Consider the following 27347-nt stretch of genomic DNA (forward strand, 5'->3'; position numbering starts at 1 on the left):
GGACTGTAGCACTTGGGTTTCTTTCTGCTAATGATTTCTACAAAAGAAGCCTATTTGAAGAGGCTGTTATTTTAAATGGAGCACGATTTTTCTTAGCTCTGCCCAGCAATGCAAGTGAATTTCTGTAGCTGAAGCAATAGAAGCAGATTTTAGAATTTGTTGAAGAGCAGGCTGTGTTCTCCTGCTCTTCAGCAGGAGAGTGCAAGACTGGGGAATAAAATAAAGATGGGTCTTCAAAGCAAGATGTTAGTGAAGTTGTATGAGAAACAAAAGTTAGAAGGTGCTGCACAGATGTCTATGAACTAAGAAAATAATGTCAGTATCATTCCAAATATTTCCTGATTTAAAGCCCCACACACTGTGGATGTGAACAAGAATCCCTGGTATTCTTTGTACATTCAACCACAATATTGTCTGTCTTAAGCTGTCTCATTGTTTGGCCAAAATACTGTCTTGATCTAATTTCTTCCATTTGTTTAGTATGACCAGAGGAACCTCACAGTGTATACAGGCAGAGCTCTGCTGAAAAGTGTACATCCTACAGGCTGCTAGGGTGATTCTCAAACTTGGGAATGTTCCCTCAAGTGATATTTTTGTGGGGAGATACCTTCTGTGTACCTTGGAAAGAGGTGCTACCAAGTCACCAGCAAGGGCTGAAAGGGGGTTGTGACTGGAGCAGATTACTTGGGGAGAGAAAGTAGGGGAAGGATGGAAAACATCTGAAAGAGGCATCGGGAAAAGTTGTTTTGTTATGCTTTAATTCTTTACAACATTCTTACATCTCTTCCCTTCTCTGCCTCCTCCAAATCAGCCTTAACAGTCCTCTGAGTAGAGCAGAGAAAGATCCATAATGATGAAATATTTTGAAGGGAATTACTAATTCAGGCTTGTCTTCAGATGACATGTGCATGAGATTCCTTTATATTCCGCCCTTTCAGCCACTTGTTTACTAAGCAGTATCATCAGAGGCTGTCAAATGCAAGAAATTGTCCTGTCTGACCCTATGAATCTTTTACATAATTTTATTAAAGAATAATATGGTTACATACCAGAAAGATACTTTGAAACTAGTTTTTCTGTTGATGAAGATGAATGTCCTTATTGCCTTGACTGAGACTTTTTTCCATCTGACAGCAGATGATTGCTGAAAAGGTTTAGACCAAGGTGGTTTGAATGAAAAGTTCAATGAGGCTCGCTATCTTCTCCTTTAAAAGATTCTTGCAGGAAAGATTCAGCCTGTGTCTCTCAAAGACACTAACATAAAAACTTCACTAGAACTGATGCTGCCTGCCAAAGGCAGTACTTTCTTACAGCTGCTGTTTTCTGCTGGATAAATTATTGTTTGGTGACGTGGGTGTGCTCAGCATGGATGCAACAAATGGAAATGCCCAACAACTCACTTTTTACAAACTTAATTTTGTATGTCTAGAGCTCTGTGTGTGTGGCTTTGCAAGGCACCATTGCTAGATACAGCATGCTTTGGTGTGGTATTGACTGGTAGTTTTATCATCTTGGTTTGGATCAAGTGCATTTAGCAAAAGAAGTAAAAAGTGTAAGTAAAATCTTTCAGTCTGTGACCAAACAGAGGTTCTCTTGTACATGAAATTAAAGACCTCTCAAAAGAGTTAATTGTCTTAGTTAATCTTACTCATATGCACAGTAACTAAAAGAGCTGTAACCCTACTAAGCTCAGAGCTTTGAAGGGGTAGAAGTGGCATAATTAATTTCACTGTAGCTCTGCAATGCAGCAATTCTTTGGTGATATATGGCTTGCACACATAAATACAGATCACAAGTCTACATTAGTATGTCACATGCCAATTTACAGGTGTTAACCTTGTTTCACAGTACTGAATGATTTCATTTTCTCAAGTGGTTTCTAATCCTGTGTTCTCTGATTTTTTTAGTGTCTCTTTCTAGATATCTGATTTCAGAGATACTGTTTTTTATTTGAAGATTTAGATGCTAACTGTGGCATAAGGTCAGACTAGCATGAAATGCATACCTCGAAGCAACCAAAATTTCATGCTACACATGGAAGTGTGGGGCACAATGTATCAAAAAAAACATTAAATAAGTTTCTGTAAAGTCACAGAAAAAATCAACTGGTTTTATTGAACCACATTCTTCTCTTTGGAATATGTTTTGTGTTCATGACACAGATCATGTATATACCTATGTATACATATATATTTGACTGTGAATGTTTCTTCTGGTTCAGAATACAAACCTCGATTTGTTCACACTCGCCAAACCCGGTCCTTGTCAGTGGAATTTGAAGGTGAGGTATATGACATAAATCTGGAAGAAGAAGAACTGCAGGTGTTGAAGACCAGAAGTATCACCAAGCGTCACAATGCTGGAAATGAGGAGGAAGGAGAGGAAACTGCTCGTGCTGCTCGTGACACAATGGTTGCTGATGGCACTGATGCTTTGGGCCAACCCAGCTCTGTCAGAGTGACACACAAGTATGATTGCTTTCTCTGTAGGGTATTTCTCTTTCTTAAAACCAAATCTTCATTTTCTAGCTGTACTCTTTCTCCCTCTGTGCAATATTTAGGAACTTGAAACTGACATCATAGATTTTAGATTCACCCAGGTTGTATTTTTTAGGAAGTGGAATAATTTATATTTAGTATCTGTATTTGAATTGGAGACCTCTGGTTTAGGTTTTATTTCTAGGGAAGAGTAGGCATCTCCAGAGGGAAATTTATCCCTTGTATCAAAATATGCATTTTATGATGGATTAATCACCCTGTTAAGCTGATGCTTCTGCTGTTTATTATAAAGTCTAGACTACAGTTTAGCATAGAGGCCTAAATCTGAGATGATTGATCCCATCCCATGAGGATAGACTAGATCAGCTACATCATGTTTCTTAATTTTAAGTTTGCGGACATTAGCACTAGCTAAGTTACATTAGACCTGTTTATTCAAGATACACTAAATCTGAATGTAAAGGCAAACATCTCAAAATAATTTTTAATTTAAAAAATTTAATATTATTTCTTTCAAAATCCAGGAATATGCAGGGGAAAAAAAAACTTTGTTGAATCTCTTTTATTATATGTAAAATGTAAATAGAGTTTATCTCTTTTCTTCTTTTTTTTTTAGGAGCACACAAAGGTTAGTTTTGAATAGTAGAAATTATCCTTTCTTACGCTGATAATTTCCAACCATAGAATTATTAAAGCTTTAAATAGTTTTCCAGAAAAAAATATTATTTCTCCATAAAGTGTTTTGACCTTTACAGAGCAGCATTGCTTTCAGAATTCTTTGAGTGAAGAAAAAAAACAGAATAGGATAATGTTAACATAGATGAGCACCTACCTCTTTTTTCTGTTATTCTTCTCAAAAATTAAAAGAAGAGTTCTGATGAAGGAGGACCCAAGAAAAGTTCTGTCTATAAAATTATATTTCTCTAATTAGGAATTTCTGTTTGTCAGCATGGGGACTTTGAAAGCCCAGCCTGCACTCTGCTGGATTTTCTGTCTCAGTCCACTGCCTTGGTCTTTCTTGTGCTTTTTTTTTCCTCTTGGTAGAGCTGTTTTTTCAAACACAGTTGTGAATAATTTTGTCATTGCGCTGATTTTTAACCCAAGTGCTCTGTAGACTTTTTGTTTAATGACATGTTCGAACTCTTTCCTCTAACTTTGGTTCTTCTTGGTCTTTATTGATTATATTGATCTTCAGCCCTCTGACTGCATGTTCTCTTCTTGAGTGTTTTGCATGCTGGGAAGATGAGCCACATTCATGTGGCAAGGAGAACGTATTTCTCAGCAGCTGGTGGTTAAATAAACAATGGCACATATGATTAACAAGGGGCTTTAAATTCTGAGCAGATTTTTACTTCAGTTTCAATTTCATTTCTGATTGAATAAGAATTTATTGCATTTTTGCTTAGCAGGCACAGACCATCTGTTGTGGTTGACAAGTTTTCCAGAGAAAACAGATAAAAGCAATTGTTACTATTAAGTCAACAGAGGAAGACCTTGTAGAGGTTCCTTTTTATCTGTTTACTAACAATATAAAAAAAAAAAAGTAAGGAATGTTGGAAGAAAGAGAAAAAATGGGTGGGTAACTGGGAAACAAGTGACCTTCATTTTCCTATTTCTTAAACTCACATCCACAGATGTTTCATTCTTCCAAATGACACTATTCACTGTGAGAGGGAGCTGTACCAGTCTGCCAGAGCCTGGAAGGATCACAAGGCTTACATTGATAAGGAGGTAAGAGGTATTTTAAAATCTCAGGGAAGTCTTTACACTGATAGCTTTTCAAAGAATAATTCTGAGTCAGAAATATCCTCTTTGCAGATCGAAGCTCTCCAAGACAAAATTAAGAATTTGAGGGAAGTTAGAGGACACCTAAAAAGAAGAAAACCAGATGAATGTGACTGTAGTAAACAGAGGTAAGAGAGGTGGTACTAAATACTGAATACTACTCTGATTTCTAAGGCTTATACATTTTCCAGGAGCTTGAGATTGAAAATAAAAAACCAAAGCTTTATTCATATTTATAACCTTTGTAGGCCTCTTTTTAGTTAGATATGAGTGGAAGCTACTGTGAACCACAAGAAGATAAACTTTAACATTTTAAGATTACATATGTTTGTATTCTACTAACATGTTTGAATCCAGCTGTAGTTCTGCTATAGCCTAGCATAGGATCACACAGATAGAACTTCCTTAAATTAAGTGAAATTTTTAAGTCTGTATAGTTCCTTAAGAAAATGTCAACCATGGTATATTTCTGTTTTGGTTTTGTGTCGAAAGCAGTTTAATTACTTAATAATTCCTAAATTTTTTCCCTGTAGCTATTACAACAAAGAGAAGGGGGTAAAGGCCCAAGACAAACTCAAGAGCCATCTTCATCCCTTCAAGTAAGGCTATTATTAACCTCTCACTCTCACAGTTGATTTTTTGGTGACTGGATAAATGTAGTTTTGGGCATTTAGGGAGTTTTTTGGTTTGGGTTTTGTTGTGTTTTGTGTTTTAAGTGAAGGGAAGAAAAGGTCACATGTAGCAAGCTATCACAAGAAACATTCAGTAGTTTTGGGCCAACTTGTGAAAGTTTATGGATAATATTTCTTCAACCTATTGATAGAAAAAGGATGAAAATAGTATTATCAGAAACTGATCAATATTTTTTTAAGAAGATCCAGTAAAACCTAAATGCAGCAGTGCATCCTTTCTCATGCATGCTGAAGGGAGCGCCTTATCTTAGCAGCTGGGGAAGCTGAGCTAGAAGGTCCTGTCCTCATCCTTTCACCTGTATAAAATCCAGAAAGATGTAAAAACTGCTAGTGCTGCTGTCAACCAAACAGAGACTGTTCTTAGTCATCCATGCCCAACTTCCTCCCTGAACAGAGAAGCAGCACAGGAGGTGGATGGCAAACTGCAGCTGTTCAAAGAGAACCGGAGAAGGAAGAAGGAGCGCAAGGGAAAAAGGCGCCAGAAGAAGGGAGATGAGTGTAGCCTTCCTGGGCTGACATGTTTCACCCATGACAACAACCACTGGCAAACAGCACCATTCTGGAACTGTGAGTCTTGAGTCAAAATGCAGATGTGATCTAGGTTATCCTCTGCTGGTTTTCCACTTCATGCAATCAGAACATTATTCTGACCTTTAATGTTGTCAAAAACTTCAGCACATAAAAGGTCTACTTTAACATTTTTATTTCAAAGTATATAATAAACAGCATATAGTGAACAAAATGCAGATACTATCCCTTATGATTCTTCCCATTATTCCACTTTTTATATGCTAAAATATTTTCAAAATCATAACTGCATAGCACTTGTGTATATGAACAAAATATTAGAGGCGAAGGATATTTTAAGTCTCTTTAAACTTCAGAGTATATAGATTACTATCCCACTGAGACATACTTAAACTTTTCTCAGGATTCAGCATTAAAAACCAGTATTTTTTCTCACTTGTGATGATGGAGAAAGAAAAGTGACTGAAAACTTTATTTGCAGAAATTTCAAGATCAGGTGGTGATTAAGTTACAACATATTTGACCCCAAGCTGAAAATTTGCTAAGAACAACTTTTCATTTGGAGAAAGAAATTGTCTCCTAGTGATAATCTGATTGTACTAGGACTTCTGCTATGTACTTTACATTTAAAAATATTCCTAAAGTAGTCATATGCATGATTTTGTTTTAAATACAACAATTACATTAGTTAATTTCTTTTTAACTGTGGAGCAACGAAAAGTTATGAAAAGAGTTCTCATATTGCTGTGCATTCTGGCAATGCTTCAGCAACAGTCATGGGGTAAAAAAATGTCCTTTTGACAAAGTTCACAATCTAAAGAGGGCTTACTGTATTGTAATACCATTACCATTTTTATTAAGTCTGTTCACAGCTAGTCACAGTACCCAAATCTAAATAAATCAAAATAAAAACCTAAGGCAAAGCTAGTATTTTATTACTGTGATTTAAGGTACTAGTAGAAGAAACAAGCATATTATTTTGACTGGAAATTAATAACTTGTTTGTATAATTACAGTGGGCTCTTTCTGTGCTTGCACAAGCTCCAACAACAACACTTACTGGTGTTTGAGAACAGTTAATGACACCCACAATTTTCTGTTTTGTGAGTTTGCAACCGGCTTCTTGGAATATTTTGATATGAACACTGATCCCTATCAGGTAAACCCCTTTCCCTGTTACAAAATGTCATTCACCAGACTCCTCCAGGGTTTCCTTAATTCTTGTTAACAAGAATAATTTCCCTCTTTCCTCTCTTTCTCAGCTGACCAATACAGTTCACACAGTGGAAAGAGGCATTTTGAATCAATTACACGTCCAGCTGATGGAACTGAGAAGTTGTCAAGGTTACAAGCAGTGCAATCCAAGGCCAAAGGGACTTGAAACAGGTACAAGATAAATAGCAGCATTTATTTCCATTTTATTAACATTGTTTTCATCTACTTAAGTTCTAATTGTATCCATGAAGTGTCACACTCCTAAGTGTTGCTCTGAACAATTTGGAATTATCCATATACACCAGTGGTGCACATCTGCATGACCAGGAGGCTTCTTTGCAAGTCTGCACCGGTTATTCTTGACAGATATTGATGGCAAAACCCATCACTTGACAGAAATGCTGCAGAAGGGATATCATTATTGGAGCTAATCAATAACAGCTGCATGCAGATCTTAACAGCCATAACTCTTTTCTCTCTTGCAGGGTTTATTTCATTAGTTTTTGCCTCCCAGTATCAGGTGAGGCATTAAATCCTGTGTTTATTTCAAATGCTGTTTGCCTATGTCAACAACTTCAGGTTCCTTACCACAACTGAGATGTAACGTTGCAAACTTCTAATCACCAGTAACCTCCTTCATTTTTGAAGAAAGCAACATTTCTTTACAAGAGTCTCTGAGTAAAACAAAGCTATTTTTACTTCAAGTCTCTGGAATTCATTGCACTTAACTCTGGTTGATTGAACATTGTGATTTATTATTTTTTCACAGGAATGCTCCATTCTACATAATTTGTGGTATTGCCTCTTTGTATCTCTTTCTACATCTACCAATGTTTCTCTTTTTTCTAATTGTTTTGGGGTTTTGTTATTTTTGAGAACCTGTGGGTTTTCAGTTCTTTTGTGTAAAACTTCCAGGAAATCTTTGTTGGACTGCAGCTCTGTCTTTATTTAACACAGTACATTTCTTTTTAGGAATTAGATGCTGTGCATGGAAAACTACATTTTGAATGGTTTTACAAGTTCTAAACACTAACAAAAGTTACTCTTGTATTTTCCTATATCAGGAAATAAAGATGGAGGAAGCTATGATCCACACAGGTATCCACACTTTTTTATTCTCCTCAGCAGCTTCTTTCCAAATAATTGCATGACTCCAGTCCATTTCAACTAATGTCTGTATCCTGCCGTGTTGCACACAGCGTAGCTTTCAATGCATGCATTTTCTAACTACCCTACACTGAACTTGGCCATTGTTTTTTATATCTACCCTTCTGCATTTAACCTAGCTCATTGTCATAGCAAGACTTCATACAGCTCATATTTCATGCCTGTACTCCTTAGATGTTTGCCCAAGGAAAATTACACAGGAAGAATCACCTCTTTTGGGTTGCTCTTGTGTTATTGTGTTGATTTTGGATGGGTTGGAGGTGTTTTTCTGGTTTTATTTAATAGGTCTTCACAGCTGCTTTTTAAATGTAAACTAAGTATGCTTAAAAGGCTTTCTGAAGTACAAAGGACCTAGTCAAACCTATGGAAGCAAAGCAAAATCTTCTCACTGGCTTTCAGAAATGTTGGCAGATACCACTTTAAGCAAAAGCAGTGCTCAATATGAGCAGCCTGTGCTCTGAAGCCAGCAGCAGAGTGTTGAATTTAAGTGTGGCAGAAAGATGAAGCTCCTTTGGGCTGGGACCAGATCAGACTAGCATGAAATAAAATTTCCTTAAACAGTTGTATTATTTGAACAGAGGAAAGGCACCAAGTGAGGTTTTTTAAGCCTACCACTTGAACCTGAGGAATACATGACAGACATCTCTTTGAGAGTATATTTTTCTGTTTAAAAGTATACTTATTGTACCTACATGTTTACCATTCAGAGCCCTGTGTCTCCTGGTGGCGAAACCAGACAAACATAAAGCAAAAACCTGAAGAGACTGAAAAACCTGCAGGTCTTAAGAGTACTGCACTTGCTGTTCACTGAGCAGTACTTGTTCTCAGGGTGAAAACCAGATTAACATCTGTGAATGTCATATTTAGACTGGACTCCTTTTCACAGTTTATCAGTTTTTTACATTTTCACCTCTATACACTTTGGAGGAGCAGCTTCTGGTACACATTGCTTACTTGAAAAGTAAACAAGGGAGTCCAAGGGGTGTACAAGTCTGCATAAAACCTTTTTCACAGAATCTTCTGAAAAGAACCTTTTCACTAGTTTCCAGGAGTCAGAGGACAATTAAGCTAATGTATTTCAATGTATAGATCTCCAATTTAAGCAGCTAAATTTTCTTTTGCAACCAATTTTGTATTTCCTAGTTTTGGGATCTAGGAAAATCATAAGCTTTTGTTTGTTTTGTATCCCACTGTTTGCATTGCTCATTACAGCCTGGTGGGAGCTGGTTGCTACAATGATAGAAAGCAATCCCTGTAATTATGCTTTTAAGGTTTTCATTAGAAGGAGTCCTTGTAAGTAAGCATTCCTCATCTTAACTACAGGTCTAACAGAAGTGGCATTTTTGGACTGTAGGACTATATGAAATAGTAGAGCACACAGGATTAGTCTTTAAATTATATCTTCCTACACCGTTTAGCAACAAAAACATTTTAACTTCTGATACCAAAGAACATACAATAAACATTTTGCTACTGTGACAAATAGCAGTACAATATAACATAAGCAATATTGTTCTGTGTCATGACATTGCAGACACCCAGTTTCTCAATTTACACATTCAGCATTTTGGTTCAAGCCCCATCTCGGTAGAATGTTTTTCTTTTTCTTAAACAAAACAAAACCAACCAACCAAAACAAAACAAAAATTAACAAATCCCATTTATCAGGAGTTATTACAATGATCCACTAGAGAATACTTTTGTTGCTGCCTGGAGAGAACAGATGGAATAACAATGGAAAGTCATCTAAACTGCTCCTTAGGCTTCCTTCAGATCATGTTGATTCTCACTCAGACCTGTTCCCAGTTCAAAATGCCCTGAGTTAGTAAAGCACTGCCTGTGCTGAAGGAAGGCACTGGGCCAACAGGCCCATGTGGAAATAGCCAGAATGATGCTGCTTGCTTTGCACAAAGGGACAGAGAGCTTCAGCAGGGAAAAACTGGTGCCACCTCTGCCCTGTGATGGACAGAGTGTGGCTCTGCAGACAAGGTTGATAACAGGATGTGTGAACTGCACATTCCTCTCTCCTCTCCTACTTGTCTGAAGTTTTTCAAAGCCACCAAGGATGTGATTTTACCCACCTGTCTTTAGTTTCAAAGGAGACATATTCAAATCTCTTATTAGTTTTGAGATAAAACAGGCACAGATGGCATTATAGAGGATGCCAGGGTAGGATAAATGGAGAGTAAAGCTTAACTAAAGCTTGATCTACAAATGAACAAACAAACAGCAAAACAGCAAAAAAGAAAAGGAGCAAGTTTTGCTTTGAACAGCTAGCAATATTTTTTTTTCTCTTTTGGATCTATGTCATAACTGAGAAATTCCAAAATGTTGATCAAGGAAACTACTGCCGTGCTGTTTCTCAAATGCAACTCATCTGCACTTTCCCATTTCATACTTATTTGTAACAAAATTTCTTACAGGGGAAAAACTTCTTCTTTCCTCTTCCCTCTGTTTGCTTTAATTTCAGTGGGAGACTTTTCATGCTTACTGCAAGTTGTGGAATTAAACTGTGAAGTAATTTGCTCAGTCAACCAAAATAGCTCTAGGACCTTAAGATTTTGCTTCCCTGTTCCCTGTTTTTTTAACATATATGAATATAAGTTATCTCTATCTTCAAACAAACGATTTTCCTCTGTGTGACACAAAGATCATGGAACAATTCCCAGTGTCTTCCCAGCTGTGAAACTTCTCTGAGACTGCAGAAACAGTGCCACATTTAGAGAGCAAAAAATAGATCCAGAGTGAAGGACCATGTAGGTCTGACTCAGACTTTCAGCTATTTTGTAGGAACGCTGCAAATTCTTTGCTGATCTTACTCCTGTGCATCACAGCCCCATTGCCCTGCTGCTGAGCCTCCTCAGAAACCCTGTTTCTCTTTGCTGGTCCCCAGACTTCCCCACTGCCCAACCTGCCACCCAGCTCAAGCCTCTGTTCCCCTGCTGGGGATGGGCAGCAGAGGCTCTCCTGGGCCCAAATGCACCTTTATGGCTCCTGCTTTGTCCCCAGTCCCCTGCTCTGTCCCCAGAGCTGTTGCCAGTCAAACAGCATCACTGTTCCAGTTCCTGCCATAACGTAACAACCCACATGACTGTCCCTGCAATGGTTTGTTTTCCTATACAGGCTCTGACTTGGCAAAGGAAAAAAAAACCCAAACCCTACCAATACAAATAATAACAGAAAAATTTAAATATTGTTGCATCTGCAGTGTGGTTAATGTCTTCAAGGGTTTAGTGACTAAATTCCTTGCAAAAGCAGCCCCCTGCCATGATGTTTTCTAGGGCCCATTATGCCTCTAAGCACTGGAAGAGTAAATCTTCTTTCTTGAAATCTCTGTGGTATTTAATTATCTTTTGTTCCAGGAAACAAATTATCCATAATGGGACTTACAAAGATGGCTGTCATGTGGCCATGCCATGATTTCATTTCTCTTGTCTGCTTCAGGAAAGAAAGAAGATGCTCTGTTGTAGCTGTTCTACAAAGTCCAAAAAGCTTTTGTTTCTTCCTGAATCAGGAAGACTGTAAAATGTTTGCAAAAAAAAAAAAAATCTATAATTTGATATTTAAAAAATAAAATATTTAAATTTTATGTTGCAAAATATTTCCAATTAAGTGCAAAGACTCAGGTGTTTTCAAATAAGGAAAGTGGTCTCCTTGGTGGGAGCAGAGTAAGGCCCTACATTTTAAGAAAATATCAAGGGGTTTTTTTGACCATAATGGTATTTTTCTGACTTTCCATATGATGTATTAAATATTGGAGAAATTCTTTTACTGTGAAATCCCAAGCTAGTAAGAAGCAAAGAGTGTAATCTATGATAGACAAAAGTTGTATCTTCTGTTCTACTTAAATAAAGAGAAAAGAGAATGGGCAACTTAAAATACAAACAGATTAATGGGGATGCCAAGAACCATCTTTGGGGATGCAGGGCTCAGTATAGATGGGGATTTGAGCACAGTTCACATGGTTGGAAAGTAGCCACTTGAACTTCTAAAGCAATTGCTACTAGCCTACCTGCCTGTACAATTTTCATGAAGAGAATAAATCATTATCATTGAGATAATTACTAAAGATTGCCTGCAATATCATTTGTAAGGGCAAAATTTCACTTTCCCTGACAAATGTTTGCATTGCTTGATTTGTCTTTCCTTGTAGACCACCTTGTTGAAAAAATCTTTCCAGTGAATTGAGTCTGCCCAGTGAATTAAATTAATTGGTGCTGTTCAGTTACTTTTCAGTATAAAATTGGCTTCACACCACAGGTGATAATCTGAGTCACTATAGATACTGTAGCAAATTTTTAAAATATTTCAGAAATGGGTTTCTTTTGTGTCTTTGCATTTTCTTCTGTGATCAATAAAAAATGCAGCTCAGTTGTTACTTATAGACCCGTGTCTATACCCTTTTATTCAGAATTATTATTTGAAAAGGCTGCTAGATATTTTCTTTGAAAGCTTTTTTTAAAAAAACCCAAAACCTTAAGAAGATTCTCTGTTTATGTTTTAACACTATTTTACAAAGTGGTGCAGTCCTCCAGATTAATTCACACCAATTTTTTACAGCTTTCATTTCCCCTAATTGCTCCATGTAAACTAAAATGAATGCCTATGAAATAGATTAAAACCCCCTTTGGCTATCCTTTACTAAATAAAATCTGTCTGGTTAGTTTGTAGACCATATTTTTAAGCTATCCAGAAACAGAATTCATGTGGGCATTGAAGTTCAGGTCACCAATGGCTTTCAGAGTTAGTCCCCTCTTTTATAGTTAACCATTGTTTGGTTATTGCATGTTTTGCTGGAGTGCTCAAGAAAGGCAAATGGATTATTTGTATTGAAACATTTTTCCTGCCTTGAAATATCAGAGGAAGGACTTATCTCTGAATGCCATCACAAAGCCCCATTAGACCAGATTTTGTTATTTTTTTACTCAGCCCAGGGATGAGCAGGAGACAGGGAATTCTTGCTGTGTGTTTATCAGGGGCTGTGAACATAGCCAAGGCCAGAACATTCCTCTGCTGACAGAAGAGGTGGGGTGTCTTTGAGCTACCTGCTTTATGAACAGGGGTGCTCTCAAGCCAATTGAAGTAGAAACACACATGGAAGCTTTGCTTGCACCTTTAATAGTGTTCACCAGTAGGCTTTATTCTTTCTTTCAACAGAGGACAATTATGGGATGGATGGGAAGGCTAAGCTGCCCATTTTCACTGGCGACGTTGACTGGCAAGGACTGGAAGACTTGTACAGTGTGAATGAAAGTGTATATGAATACAGACACAACTTTAGACTTAGTCTGGCTGACTGGACTAATTACTTGAAGGATGTAGATAGAATGTTTGCACTGCTGAACAGTTACTACCAGCAAAAGAAACCAGACAAGGATAACACTGGTCAGAGCAACGGGGAGGAATCATCCACGCCGTTCACCTTGGTGGAAATGCCTTCTGCTGAGGAGTCCAGCGGCCTGACTGCAGAAGAGTTGCAGCTTATTGTGCCAACAGACTTTGCAACCCTTGCTTTGAGCACAGTGCATTTAAGTCAGGAGAGGAAACTTGAATTAAACAATGATATTCCTGAGAAAAGTAGTTTGAATGACGCACACTGGAGAAATAGTCATCCAGCTGAACAATGGATGGAGGATAAAGAATCTGACCGTTTTGATATGGATTTCAGTGGGAACGGTTTGATAGAGTTGGAGTCCCAGCATAGCTTCATGCTACAGCCCATCAGCATTCCTCAGAAAGACACTCATCAGGATAGTGACACTGTGGAAGATATATTTGAAGACCAAATGTATCTTCCCATGAGGTCTGATGAACCCTTTGTCCGTCAGACCGTAAATATATCCATTAGGGATTCACCTGTCAGTACCCAGGAAGAAGGAACTTTCTTAAAAAAAGCCAAACAGAGTCTTGCAGGAGAAAGTTCACAAATCCTAAATGCAGAAGGCAGTGCCTCAGCTCCACTCTCCTTGGATTAGATCAAGTTGTAAACCATTAAATAAGTTCTCCTTTTTCTTATTAGCAAACTAATAAAGGTAATCAAGACAACTGACATTCCATGTTTATTGTAGATACATTTTGCAGCTAAATTGAGCCCAGTTCAGTATTTGTCTCTGTGCATTTTTTTTTTTTATTCACACGCACATGCTTTCACTTCTCCACACTGGGAAGCAAGATTTCCAGTTTTCCATTAAAGGAAACAGTGTTAACTTTCAAATGCAGTAGCACATTCTCTGAAAGCTAAAAATTATTTCTTCGTAAAGAATGTCGAAGTCTCTTTCTCTATTTCCAAATGATCCCACCATGACTGAGTGTTTCAGTTCACCCAATATGCCTGCATAATGTCTTTTTTATCAATTATTTTAACCACTGGCAATTCTTAATGCCATGCTTTCAAGTAAAATGCACTTTTAAAATCTGTATGCCATACCATTTATGCATCTAATACCTTACAGGTTCTTAGCTTGCTCGTTGTCTTATGAAATTGTGAAACCAATAAACAGACTGACCTGAAAGAGGTAAACACCATGGATTGTGGAAACAGACTCTTCAAATATTATCTTAGCAAAAATATTGCATGTTTTTGTTGCTTTAGTAAATTTACTCTCAGAAAGGTATGGCTAATGATTGTGAACTGTAGAAGGATTTGTTTAAATTGGATTGTTTCCCTATATGTTGATATTGTCAGTATTAAAATTCCGTTAATTTTTCTGACTTTTTTTTTTCTGCTGATACTGGTAGAAAGGTTTACATCAGTACATAAATGCTTTTGTTGCCCCACCTGATTTTTATTATTCTGAGCAATATCTTGAAAGCATTATTATCATTTTGAGTCTTAAATTCTTTTTCTGTTTTCAACAGGCATTAAAGGGAATGATAAAATCATGTTAGGTTTCCATTATTTTAGACACAAAAGGCACATGAGAGTAAAAAATAGTAGCTTAGTAATAATTTTTGTTGTTGTATTCTAAATTTTTTCTTGAACTTTACCAAGCATTAAATCGTATTAAGTATAACACAAAAATGACTTTGAAAATCTGTATTAGTCAAAATTTAATATTTTCCCTTGCTCTTTTATAAATTTCTAAATAATTATCACCACAGCAACAAAAGAGAATTACCTCAAACAGATGTAATTCCACAGTGTCCAACTCACGGGTGCATTTCCTACCTGTTACATGTTATTTAGTGTAGTGAATATTTTTTGGCTATTGCAAGCACTTCAGGTTAAACTTACATTCATTACATTGTATTTTAAGTTGAAACTTTTTTAAAAAGGAGATTCTTTTAGTAGGATTTTAATAATTTTAAGAAGCAGTCTTTTTGATGGACTCTGTAAATATGTTAAAATTACTAGTTCTTTATCTGATGTATGTGTCATGGGCTGATTGATAGAAACACATATTTATGGTCATGAATGATGTTATTTGTACATAGGTTTTAAGTTACTAGGCTACAAACTGTGTTTTTAAATCTTGTATAATATTTCTGTGATACTTTTATAGTACAATTCTGGCTTCGGGAAAGTCTAGAAGCAATATTTCTTGAAATAAAAAGTGTTTTACTTTACCTGCTTCAGAGAAGTCCACATGATCCAGTTTTCCTCCTGAATAAGGTTTATTTCAAAAATATGTCAACAGTTTCAGTTTTAAGCATCCATCCACATTAAAAGTGACAGGTAACAAAATAACACACAACATTCTTTTAGGTGTAAATTATTCCTGGAGATGTGAGTAATGTATATATGTTTTTGTTTAAGACACGTTGTGATTTTAATTTTTTTTAATTCCAAATTCATCTGGTCCTTTCTTCCTTGAACTCCGTGCACCGAGCTGCAAAACCAGCAGTTCCCAGAAGTAATGAAATGTTTCATGGAGCCATGTCTTGCCTTGCTGCTTTCTCTCCTCCCTGCACAGCTCTCCCTGTGACAGCACAGCACTGCAGACCAGACATGCAGTGCTTACCAAGAGTGAACCACTAGTCAGGACTTGTGTCTCCTTGTACAAGAGTCAGCACAAAAAGGAACTTAGCTTTCAAGGTAAACTCTCTCTTACATGAACTCTATGTTTGTTCATTGGCCTGTCAATAGGAGTACTTTCACACCTAAACTCAGCCTCTGAATCTGTGCTTCTTGAGCTCTTCTTTCTTTTACATAGTCCTGGGACTCTGATGCTCCTGCAGACATGAAGTTACAGGTGATGTTTGCGGGGATCAGGAAAGTGGATGAATCCAAGTGTTCAAAAAGCAATGTCAGATGGAGCCCTGGGAGAAGTCTGCCCTGAGAGCACAGCAGCAAGCACAGGGTGTATCTCAAAGCAGCGTGCAGAGCAGGTTGAGCCAGCGAGTTTGGGAGGACTTGAAAGACAAAGGCAAATTGAAGGGAGGTCCCACACAACCAGCTCTTGTACCTTTGTGCAGGGAATTATCCAGCACCAACAATGTGCCCTACATTTTTTGAAAGTACAGTTCTTTGAAAGAACCAAGCAAGGTGCTTTCTCTCTTAATGCTGGGGCAGAGATAGAGAAGGGAATGGTGCAACAGAGTGAACCATGGATTCATCCCACTTGCCCTTCCTCCTTACCTGAGAGCTTAAAGTACTCATTGAGGAAAAGGCAGAAAGAGCATCTTACTGGTTTGAAAGTTGTCTCCCTTCTGTCTTCTAGGACAGTACTCGGTCATTTAAACTATCAGCTAAACAGTGCCCTACCTTCTAAACTAGGTGGGAGCCTTTTTTACAGGTGTCTTACAGGAGTGTGAAGGAAAGGAAGTATAAAGGACACTCATTCTGTAGGCAAGAGATACAGACAGCAACTAGCTCTGATCCTTGCTGTCTTGGAAGCTATAAGCTAAACCAAGTTAAAGAGGCCAAAATCTGTCATATCTCTAGGTACACAGCCTAAGCAGTGTGTTCCCATCCCAATTTGTTTTGTATTTCTTTCTGCATAGTATTTCTTGTCCCATAGCTGAGGCAGTCAAGTCCATGAGCAGCGCAGGGTGTGACTGTCAGGAAGCTTTTTCAGGCAGTTGCAGGCTCAGGAATGAAGCAAGTGCCTAAATCTGGCACTGCTCCTCATATGGGGGAGGGCCAAGAGGATGACCTTCCTTTTTGTGATCTGCAGAGCAGTAGAGATGTGTCTATTCAGAAAGGCAGTACATAGTTCATGACTTTCTGAAGGGCTCCTGGAGATGGACAGAACTTTAAAACTGGCACATCTTTGGGAGGTAGCAATGTTATGCAGAAAGTTCCCTCTGGAATTTAGGATAAGGCAGCTGGTATTGCCCTCACATCCTTGGACAGTGTGAGGCACATTCTGAGACCCCCTAGCGACTGAGAGCACTGCAGAAGAGGAAAGATGTGTAGTGCTTCAGTTCCAGAACTAGACATAGAATCACAGAGTGGCTTGGATCAGAAGCAGCCTTAAAAATCATCTGGTTCCCACCCCCACCATGGGCAGGGACTGACTTAGAGCTGTTATCAGTAGGTGAATCCTGGTGTTACTGAGGTAAATGCACACTAGCAGCTTTGCAAAAAACAAAGAAACAAACAAACATTTGTATCAGAGCATTATTCTGGAGTTCAGCCACCTGTAGGCTTTTGTGACAGTTGAGGGAAGGTATTTTAGAGTGCAGGTCTGAGCACTGATCACCTCCACTCTCTCAGCCAAAATCCCTTGAGATGCCTGCAGCTGTCTACACTGAAGTCACACAGGCACAGTCAGAAGGGATCTGTGTAAAACAGTCAGGGCTGAGAACCCAAGTGGCACAACAGCCTTGTCCAAGGAAGCTCTGCCCAGGACTAGACTTGAGCCCTGAGCAGCCGTGGCTGCCTGGCTACATGTGATGTTGTAAAAACTTCTTCCTTTAGTCTCAGCAAAACCCAATCCTGTTTGCGTGCTCTGCCATCATTTTTCAGTGAGAACCGATGTGCAGTAAATAGGGTACAAGCAGGGAGTAATTCCAGAAATGACCTGGTGTCCCACCTGAGGGATGCAGTGCCGCCTGAAGTGCGGGCAGTGTCACAGCCGCTGGGGCAGCAGGTGTCAGTGCAGAGCCGCACCGCGAGCCTGGAGCCTGGAGCCTGCGCCTGCTCCGTCCTCCACCGGCAACAGCACCTGGGACGAGCTGCACATCCAATTTCATCACTTTCCTTGGAGTAACAGCTCTGGTCTTGGACACTGGTAATGTGCAGGAAGAGCTGAAAGATGATTTTTTTGTGTGGTTATATGTATTGGAAATGAAAACATGCAAGTCTTACTTTGAAATCAGAGAGGATCTGGACCCAATCAACACACATGATATGCTATTTTTTATTTCCAAGTATCAAGTATTCAAGAGTTTGTTTTGTAAACACATGTTTACAACAGATGCCGACAGTAGGTTTCATTAAATCATGGGTTATATAACTTTAAAATTACTCTAAGCTCTGATGAGAAATAAATATAAATAAAAAAAAGAAACCAAACATACAGGAGCCTAAAGTATGCAAAAATACCCAGCATAAACCAATTCTCTTTTTACCACAGCACAGCACCCACACACTCATACCATCAGACATACTCTACAAATTTCCTTAATACTCTACACATTTGCTTAATAATGAGTTTTTTAAAAACTAAACAGTTACAGGCAGTGTGCCCACTCCATGCTCCTACAATACCACTCAGACTGTTGCTGTTCTGCACAAATCATTTGGTAGAGGTATGCACTGCAGCCAGGGGCCAAACTCCCGTGTGCTCAGCTGGTGAAAAGAGCAGCTCTTCTTTCAGAAAAGCCTCCACTCAACTGTGGATCTCAATGACACAACATTTTCTTATTTTTTTTACTAAAACTCAGCTTTGGATCATTTTGCACATATTTTTTTTGTTTTGTTTGGAAATTTCCCACCAGGTTTTCAAATATGGAGTTTGCTACAGAGGCAAATTTTCTGGCCTGTCGGTCAGAAGTGTGATTAGTGCTATTAGTGCTTTCAGTGCTATTTGGAATACAGACACCTGCCCTGCATGAGCAGCTCAGGCACAGTAAGACAAAAAAATTATGGTTCAGAATTCAAAATGGAAATTTTCTCTTCAAGATTTTAAAACCAAACCCCCATTTTGTTTTTATCATAGCTCACTTTCAAGTCAACCAGATCTGGCCTTTTTCCATTCCTACAGATAGAATTTGCTCTTATTCTACCCCTCTCTTTCTGGTATCCCATGAAAGAACATTCATATTTCAGATTTCAATCCTCATTTTAATTCAAACACTTGCTAATATTGCTCGGGTAAGTGGTTCCAGAATTTAGCCCCGTGTTTCTTATCATTACTACAGAATTTATTTTTAGCCCCTGCTTAAGCAAAGCAACTAAATAAAGTAACATGCTACAGCAGGCTGAATACATTCTACATGAGACTTCTGTGCTCTGTGTAGCTTTTACTTTACCTAATAGTGCTGGGCCAAATCCTACACAGACTCCTGAAATTGCCTACCCACAGAAGAGCTAGGTAGGAAGTGGCCCACCAGGAATTACAAACACTGTCTTTGTTGGAGCAGTCCAGACTTTAGGAACAGAAACACACACAGTTGCATCATTGACATGCCTTGAATATGTCATTTAAGTCATAGTGAATACATCATAAAATACTTCAGTACCTATTAGCACCACAGTGTTGTTTAGTCTTTTGTCCAGAGATTATTAAGCTGTCTCACCTTTCCTCAAGGTGAACAACATTTTGGATGCTTTTTGTAGCCCTTCATGAATTCCACAGCTTTTCACCTATTCTATATAATGAACAGAACACTGTTACAGGATAACATTGTGACAACTGGTTTGAGATTGGAAAAATGAAAACTACGATACACACAATGGATAATGCAAAAATTAGAAGAGTAGAATGGAACCTGGATAAATAAGCATCTATTCTGTAACACTTGAAGTCAAGAAAACTTTGGAGCTACTTTGAAATTGCAGAGCTACATCTGTGTTTAACAGGCTGTATTAACAAAAAAGATAGCTGAGCTGAAGGACTGGAGGAGTGACTGCTAAAATTATTAACTGCAGTTAATAATTATATAATAATAATGCAACCAATATGGCCATGGGATATGGGTAGTGTTAACCTTCCTTCTTAATTTGTGCAATAAATTATGAGGAAAATATAGGAAAAACATCCTTCCTAAGGATCAGGTAGGCTTTCAAACCTTTGGCCACAAAGTAATATTAGTGATATTCAGTGTAAAGGAGACAAACCCCATGAACCCGGCCATATCCTGTCCTCACACTGAAGGCCCCACATCTCTACTCTGTGACAATGTTTACATGTAATCTTTTTGAATTGTTATTTGTCAAACAACATGTTAAAAGAAAAAAAAAGAAGAAAGCCCTAATTCCCTACAAAATTATAAATCTACCACCATGATGTTGACTGTCCATTTTGTAAGTAGTCTGAAGGGATGAAAACACCCAAAAATCAAGTCCAGTACGTGAAGAACCTGAAATGTGTTGATTACAGGTGGAATCTGTAAGTAGCAAACACTCTGTCCAAAGGAAAGACAATGCAGGTCGCAGTCCTGGTAAATCTCTGTTACCAGCTGCTTTAAGCCCCTGGAAAGCAACCACAGCTGGATGGCTTCAGCTGGGGGAGCCCAGATTTTGAAGCCTGCAGCATGGCATCTCCTGAGCCATTGTAAAAGACACATTACTGAGAAAACAGAAAAAGATAAACTTGTTTAGGAAGATTTTTGTCTTCAAATATAGTAGTAATAACCAGTGAATAGAGTATAAAAGCTAAACAAGCTTGATATTCCCTAGTTCACAAACACTTGCTAAAGCACCAGCTTGTTAACTTCCAACACAAGGTATGGCCTAGTTCTTCAGCCTCAACATTGGACTGGTGAGGCCAAGAATCTGGCTCCAAAATAGCAGTAAGACACTTTGGACCTATTTATCAGTAGTTTTATGTCAATATAACAGCCTGAAGAGCTGTGGTATCACATGCACAGAAAAGTGTAGTAAGGCAGCAATTATTCAGGCATTTTGGGGGGAAAACCTGCAAGAACAATGCAGAAGGGGCTGACCGCTGTCCCAGAAATGCTCTCTGAAGCTCCCCTGAGCAGGCAGGGCTCTGCTCAGTTTGTGCAGGATACTGACAATTTGTCATCTGAACCTCTAGCTCCAAATTCTGTGAAAGGGCACAATTTGAGTCTACAACATTACCTGAGCAATTTCATTGGCTCTAAGGGCAGAAGGATGCCTTTATGTAATCTATCTCCCCGGGTAACACACAGGTTTTCAGACAGAAATTCATAAAATAAGTGAATGGCAGGAACAGTGAGAATGAATCTTAGACCATTCCCACAAAATATTTTGAATTTGAATTCTATTTGAAAATGACAGCCTTCCTCCATTGCTGGATATGTAAGTAGCCACACCTGAATGCCATAGGAGAGTGCTCAAGTGCTACTTTGTGCTATTCTGGTTACAATTATCACTGAATCCATGGGGGAAATGCTCAGCATAGAAATACTCTTTAGATAAATGAATTTCTTTTTGAATGCAGACAGGATTCAGTCCCATACTTACAAATGTGCATTATTTTCAAGTGCATTACTTAAATATATAAATTTACCCACATATTAAGTGTTCTGCTGGATCAGAGCCATAATGAATGAATAGCTAATACTACAAATTAATAAGCAATACTAAAAAAACTATTTTTGAAAACAGTATATTAATTTAGGACCTTTCAAATGTACATTTCTAATATTTAGTAGGAGATTTGTGCCTCCACTTACATAACAGTACGTTCTGAAGAACTACATGCACTTTTAAAGATATATAGGCTGGCCAAAGAACTGAAATTTTCTGAATAAATACAATTTGCACCATAATATTCAAAGGTTCTTGCAGCTGCTCACACTGTACTGAAAGGCTATAAAATGCCATTGGTTGTAAATTATACTGTATTTTATCCAGTATGCTCAAGGAGAAGAAGGACGACCAAAACCAGAGGGGCTTTTGACTAAAACTGGAAACATGGACAGTCCCACTCTCCAGATTACTCCAGCCCTGCAAAGATCTACAAATTATCTCTTGAGGGTGCTGTGTTCATAAGCACCTAAGGTCATGGCTGCATCCATTCTGAAGTTTTCTCATTTTTGAGGAAACAAGAGTGAATGGGAGGCTAAGCAGGGACAATTAACCTGTTCACTCAAGTCCATGTATTTAGGTACTCCTCCTCTCATGTTCCTCACTCTAAATCAGGACTAAGTGGTGGAAGAGGGATTTGTTCTGTCCCTATGATGGCAAGGTGGCACTTTGGCCATCACCAGACATTGCTCCATATTATCACTGGCTGGTAAGCTGCAGGAAGGTGACTTGGGTTTGCTACCAATAGCAGCCTGTGGGTGAGCAGGACACCTGCTTCACCTTTCCTTGGATTCACTGCCAGCAAACCTTTTGTGTTCAGGGACAGAGAGGGAAGGTGGCAGAAATTACAACTTAATGGAATTATAAGTTCTGTGGTGAGAGGATCTCACAGTAGGAAGCCAGCATGGGCCCCTTCACCAGATGACAGGCAAAGTTCTTTTTTAGTTCTGTGAAGTTGGTTTAGCACCATGTGTCAAATACAACCACTGCCAGGGGTGCACTCAGTGTCTGGAGATGCTGCTTCCTCCAGCAGTGACATCTTCAGAACACAGTGTCTGGTCAGCAAGTCTCAGTCCATACACCCATCAATGGCAATGCTGGAATTAACATTTCTAGGAAGTGAATGTGTTTCCCCTGAATACCCTTATTGGCTTAGTTTAGACTGTTACAGATTACTCACAAGAAACCCTCTTTCAGGAATCAATCAAAAACTGGCCAGAGTCTGGGTTTTCTTTCTTTCAGAGGATGCTGACTTGATTGATTTTATAGAAATTTATTTGCATTGCCAAAATTATCTTTATCCAAAATCAGGAAAAAATTATTTGAAAAGTAAGGAATTACATTTTGGTTTGCATGTAATACTTAAAGAAAAATTAAAATTTATTTTCCAATTAAAAATTAAAATTGAAAGTATGTAAAGGCAGCTTTTCAGTATTTCCAAAGTTAACATCTTTTTTTCTACATTCCACTTTTTCAACCATTTAGGAAATATAAATATTCTTGGAAGTTGAAGGGTCAGGATATCCTAAAAAATAGATGGTTTCCATTGCAACAAGCTCTGAAATCCCTTGAAAGCTCAGAAACAGCAGCAGCTGCAGAAGTGTCACTTTTATCACTCTCATTCTTTGGCATCAGTGCCATTAGTTCCTGACAATCCTAATCTCCTCTTCCTTGGTTTTTGTATGGAACTGAAGCACACAAGGCATGAAATACAAGAGATCAGGACAGATGATTAATCTTCAGTCTTTTACAATTCCCTAAATGCTCTGTTCCTGAGGTATTTGAAAAGATTGTCACTCTTCACTTCTCCTGTGATGATTAAAATGGAGAAGTGATAAAAATGGATGGGGGCTGGGCTGCAATTACACTTTGTCATACTACTTTGCCAATTTTTGCCATGGTATAAAATTCTTGGTGCAACAAGCATTTGAGACTGAAGCAAAAGGAAACATTTTTATCATCTATTCTGATCTCATATAGCAAATATATATATATATATATATATACATATTTACCAAACACCTTGGAGCCAAGGAAATTTATTTCTCAGGACAAGAAGTGTAGAAGCCAATTATCTCAGGAAGTGGGTACTAACTGAGGACATGTTGTATCCAGTGGCTGCATAAAAGGAAAAGACATTCTCAGGCTTAACCCAAAAAAAGCTGTTAATATGGACAGAATAGTAGGAAGAAGTCAAAACAATATTCCTCTATGTTTGGGGTAGAGGAATTTGAGTTTTCAGACAGGAAGAGTAAGAATTGTTACGAACTACATAAATGGACTGACACATTCTCAAATAAGCAGCCCCATGGGTAGTCCCATGTGCTGGTCAAGAAGATCCAGATGATGACAAAAGGCAGTTGGCAAAGGCAGAGAGGGAAATCCACTCTTCCCAGGAGAACTCAATGCATGCCAAGGAGAGTGCTGCCTCTATTTTCAAGGACTTGGTTCTATATAATGTTTGATCAATATACATGTTCTAAATTGAAAAATTAAATCAGGAATAACTGTTCAAAAATATGTAGAAGCTTTGCTCTTTCCTATTTATTTTCACACAAGTTCTCTACTCAGCAAAATGCAAACCAGACTATCACTGAGTCCTCTTAAAAGACTGCTTTTTCATTTCCTACACTTCTAAGACTTCCCCTGCAGGGCACAATACAGCCTTGACTTCCCAGTGTCCAACTGACATAATTTTCTGCCCTTTGAGACATCATTAGTACCTCACGAGCAAAGCCTCCAGAGCAAGAAATGAAACACCAAGCACATTTGATTAGAAAGTTTCAGCATCTCCCAGGGAGAGAACACACTACAGTAATTTGGAATAAACAAAGGCCACATCATGTCCTGTATATCCACACTTGCTGATAATTTCTATTCTTAGCTCTTCACCCAGAGGGCCAAAGGAGAGACAAACTCACCCTCTGCCTTCACAGGAGCTTTCAGTGAAGCTGAGAAAAGGAAAGGCAGACATGTGTGGGACACAGCACGCAACCAGGACCTGTCCCACCAGCCCACCCAGCACCAGGCAGCTGGAGAGGCAGAAGTGTGGCAGAAACCAGAGGGTCTGAGCCAGCCTCCCTTCCCAGCTGCCCTGGGTGCCAGGAGTGCAGGGAGAGCCCCCCAGCTGGCAGCACGGTGGGCAGGCTGCTGGCAGCCCCTGGAGGGGCTCCTCTGCTCACTCCTGCAGCCTGAGCTCTGCTGTCACTGACCTGCCACGTCCCAGACACCAGACCAGGCCACCAGCTCTCCCTGGGGACTTTCCCACTGAAGCTGAACTAGACTGGCATGCAGTTCTGAAGGACAGCCAAACTTCCTATCAAGCTACACCCAGCTGTTTTCTTCTCCAGGATTTGGTGCTAGTAACAGCCAAATAACATTGCAGAAATATGCACATATCTGCTCTGGTATGTGTGTATGATTCCTACATGTTAATGTTACTATAAACCAATACTGAAGTTTTTTACTTCAAGCATTACAGTATCCTATATACTTTGTGAAGAATAACTACATCCCATCAGGTGAAAATTAATGCACATTTTGACAGGATAAAGATGTTACAACTCAACATTTGCAAACATTACCTGATGTATAACTCTTGTATGGCTTGACATGTTATTAACAGTACTTTAAAACTTATGTTATTTTTTAATTTAATGATTACGCCTGAAAATAGCCCCTTTCAAATTCAGTTGCAGTAATGTCTTTAAAAGCAAGCTTTAAACTTAATTTGCTGCACATACAATTATCCAAATAAGTTGCATAGTTTAAATAAGTTCAGTTGTGCTTTGTAGCAGAACTCACAGTAATTACTCATCTCTTAAAAATACAATTTGCAGATACGAAGTTGACAATACATTTAAGCATTTTTGTGAGTCTAGACATCAACAATATGAGTTTTTGTCACTCTTCCACTGACTTCTGCTGTTCGTAACACCTCAACTTTACAATGATATTAGATCAGAGCATGGACATTTAATGGACACATCTGAAATAATTACAAACACAATTTTTAAAACTCCATTGTCGGGAGGGGAGAAACAAGAACTCGGGTTGGTTGAGGTATCCAGCCCTCAGGAACATATTATGGTTGTTTGCATCAAGCTTTGTTGGTTTTATCACATGTTACATTTAGATTAAAAATAGAAGGCACAGGTGTTTTACAAGGCGCCGTAACTAAGTCAACCAACAAAACTAAATATTACATTACCAAGCCAGGGGTCTATATCTCAACAGTGACTTCTTCCAATGCATTTTCACTTGAGGAATTTATTGCTTCTGAAAAAGGGCCGGGGTAGGTCTGTGCTAAGCAGTTCATTCCTTGTGCCACACTCATGTCTCCTTGGGAACTGAAGGTAGGGCAGGATCTAGTCCGTGCATAGTTTTGTTGGGGTCCAGCTTGTCCAACCATCTCACTCACAGTGTTCACCGGTGAAGCCCTCCAACTCTGTCTCAGCAGTTGTTCTTCTTTACACTTTAAGGAATACCAGGCCAGGAAAATAAAAAAGAATCCCACGAACTTGAGAGCAGCTGCCAACCCGAAGTAGACAAAACGAAATGAGGTGACATCGTATTCCCAACAAGATCCTTGTACGCCGCAATCCTGTTGCCAAAGCATGCACGTGGTGTCAATAACAGCCCCAAAATAAATTGGAGTGGGAATGTAAGCTGAAACAAAAATAGCATGAGAAATAATATGTGTTAGCATATTGTGGAAAACTTCTAAAGAAACTATATGCCCCAGCTAAAGAGTGTAGGTTGAACATTTTTGAGATTTCTACACTGCTGTTCTCACAAGAAATGTAAAACGTGGAAGACTGGCCAGCCAATCTTCTCACCAATACTATTTACCCCACATATGAAACCTACCACAAATGGGAGAGAATTGAAAGAAGCCAATGCAGCAGCACCTTAACAACAGTTACTTCATTCTGTTGTGCCCAGACAGCTCTTCTTGAACTATTTGTCCCCCCCAAAAAATCCAATTTTGTTCTCAGGTAGATAGAAGGTGAAATACATTATTTCCATAGCATTACCTGCTGAACATCCTTTGCCCATGAGCTGGGAAAGGTGCTGTTTTTAGATTAAGGTGAAAAACCACTGAAGATCACAAAATGTTTTTGAAGATAGATGTAAGGGGTAAGACCATTAAGATTATAAATTTCCTTTTGAACAGATCTTCCCAAGAAACAGACTTTAACTTCTAAGGCAGCTAAAAATGCAGCCAGTCCTCCTTTCTTCAGAAATACAACATCTTTAAGATGAGATTGAAACATCCTTCCTCAAACAAAACTTGAAGATGCAGCTTTATGGGCTTCTCTTGTTCTCTTAGAATAGACCTTGCTTGCTCTAGTCATGTATTTCATAGCAGCTGAACACCTGGAGTGTTCTTTATGGGCAGGATTTTAGAAATTCAAGAGCTTGAAAGAGAATGCTTTGAAAAATAAAGACCTTTAATATCTATCCATTTTTGCTTTGAAACACTAGAAAGACATTAAATAATATTAGAAGAAAGACATTAAGACATTAAGTAACAAATGCTTATTTTAAAAATTAGAAAAACTATTGGTTTTGCTGAAAGCAACAGAATTCTGTTTTTGAAAGCTAAAAAATCCTTATAAAATAAAACTTGGTAACTATTAATTTTTAAATACAATAACAGTAAAAATTTATCTTTTTGTGAAACAATGTTGCTCTAGAAAGTAAGTAACCAAAAAAAGTAAATTAACCACATTTTCAGATGCAATCTTTTCAGAAGTTTTTAATTTTAGGTTCCTAATACAGTTAGCCAAGCAATCAGTTGCAGATTTATGGCATTTTAATACTTTTATGGTGCAT

The 27347-nt window shown here is 38.4% G+C and overlaps 2 protein-coding genes across 13 annotated transcripts in view; one reads left to right on the plus strand and one right to left on the minus strand.

Moving 5' to 3' along the window:
* Positions 1-15451, plus strand: part of SULF1 (sulfatase 1) — a 148764-nt gene extending 133313 nt beyond the window's left edge. For 8 of the 10 annotated variants that reach the window (XM_077186383.1, XM_077186392.1, XM_077186378.1 and 5 more), the window contains 8 exons: positions 2222-2468; positions 4133-4229; positions 4317-4411; positions 4817-4882; positions 5370-5542; positions 6520-6662; positions 6766-6889; positions 13043-15451. In XM_077186383.1, coding sequence (XP_077042498.1) covers positions 2222-2468; positions 4133-4229; positions 4317-4411; positions 4817-4882; positions 5370-5542; positions 6520-6662; positions 6766-6889; positions 13043-13860 — 1763 coding nt within the window. In that variant the 3' untranslated portion in view covers positions 13861-15451. Of the gene's footprint in view, positions 1-2221; positions 2469-4132; positions 4230-4316; positions 4412-4816; positions 4883-5369; positions 5543-6519; positions 6663-6765; positions 6890-7782; positions 7905-13042 lie in introns of those variants that run through there. The other 2 variants (XM_054630669.2, XM_054630662.2) reach the window with 2 other exon arrangements.
* Positions 15452-18165: 2714 nt separating this feature from the next.
* The window catches only part of SLCO5A1 (solute carrier organic anion transporter family member 5A1), a 75023-nt gene continuing 65841 nt past the window's right edge, over positions 18166-27347 (minus strand). For all 3 annotated transcript variants that reach the window (XM_077186417.1, XM_054645160.2, XM_077186415.1), the window contains one exon: positions 18166-26177. In XM_077186417.1, the coding sequence (XP_077042532.1) occupies positions 25732-26177 (446 nt within the window). In that variant the 3' untranslated portion in view covers positions 18166-25731. The remainder of the gene's footprint in view (positions 26178-27347) is intronic.

Source organism: Agelaius phoeniceus, chromosome 1, assembly GCF_051311805.1.
Source record: "Agelaius phoeniceus isolate bAgePho1 chromosome 1, bAgePho1.hap1, whole genome shotgun sequence".
NCBI classification, from domain to species: domain Eukaryota; kingdom Metazoa; phylum Chordata; class Aves; order Passeriformes; family Icteridae; genus Agelaius; species Agelaius phoeniceus.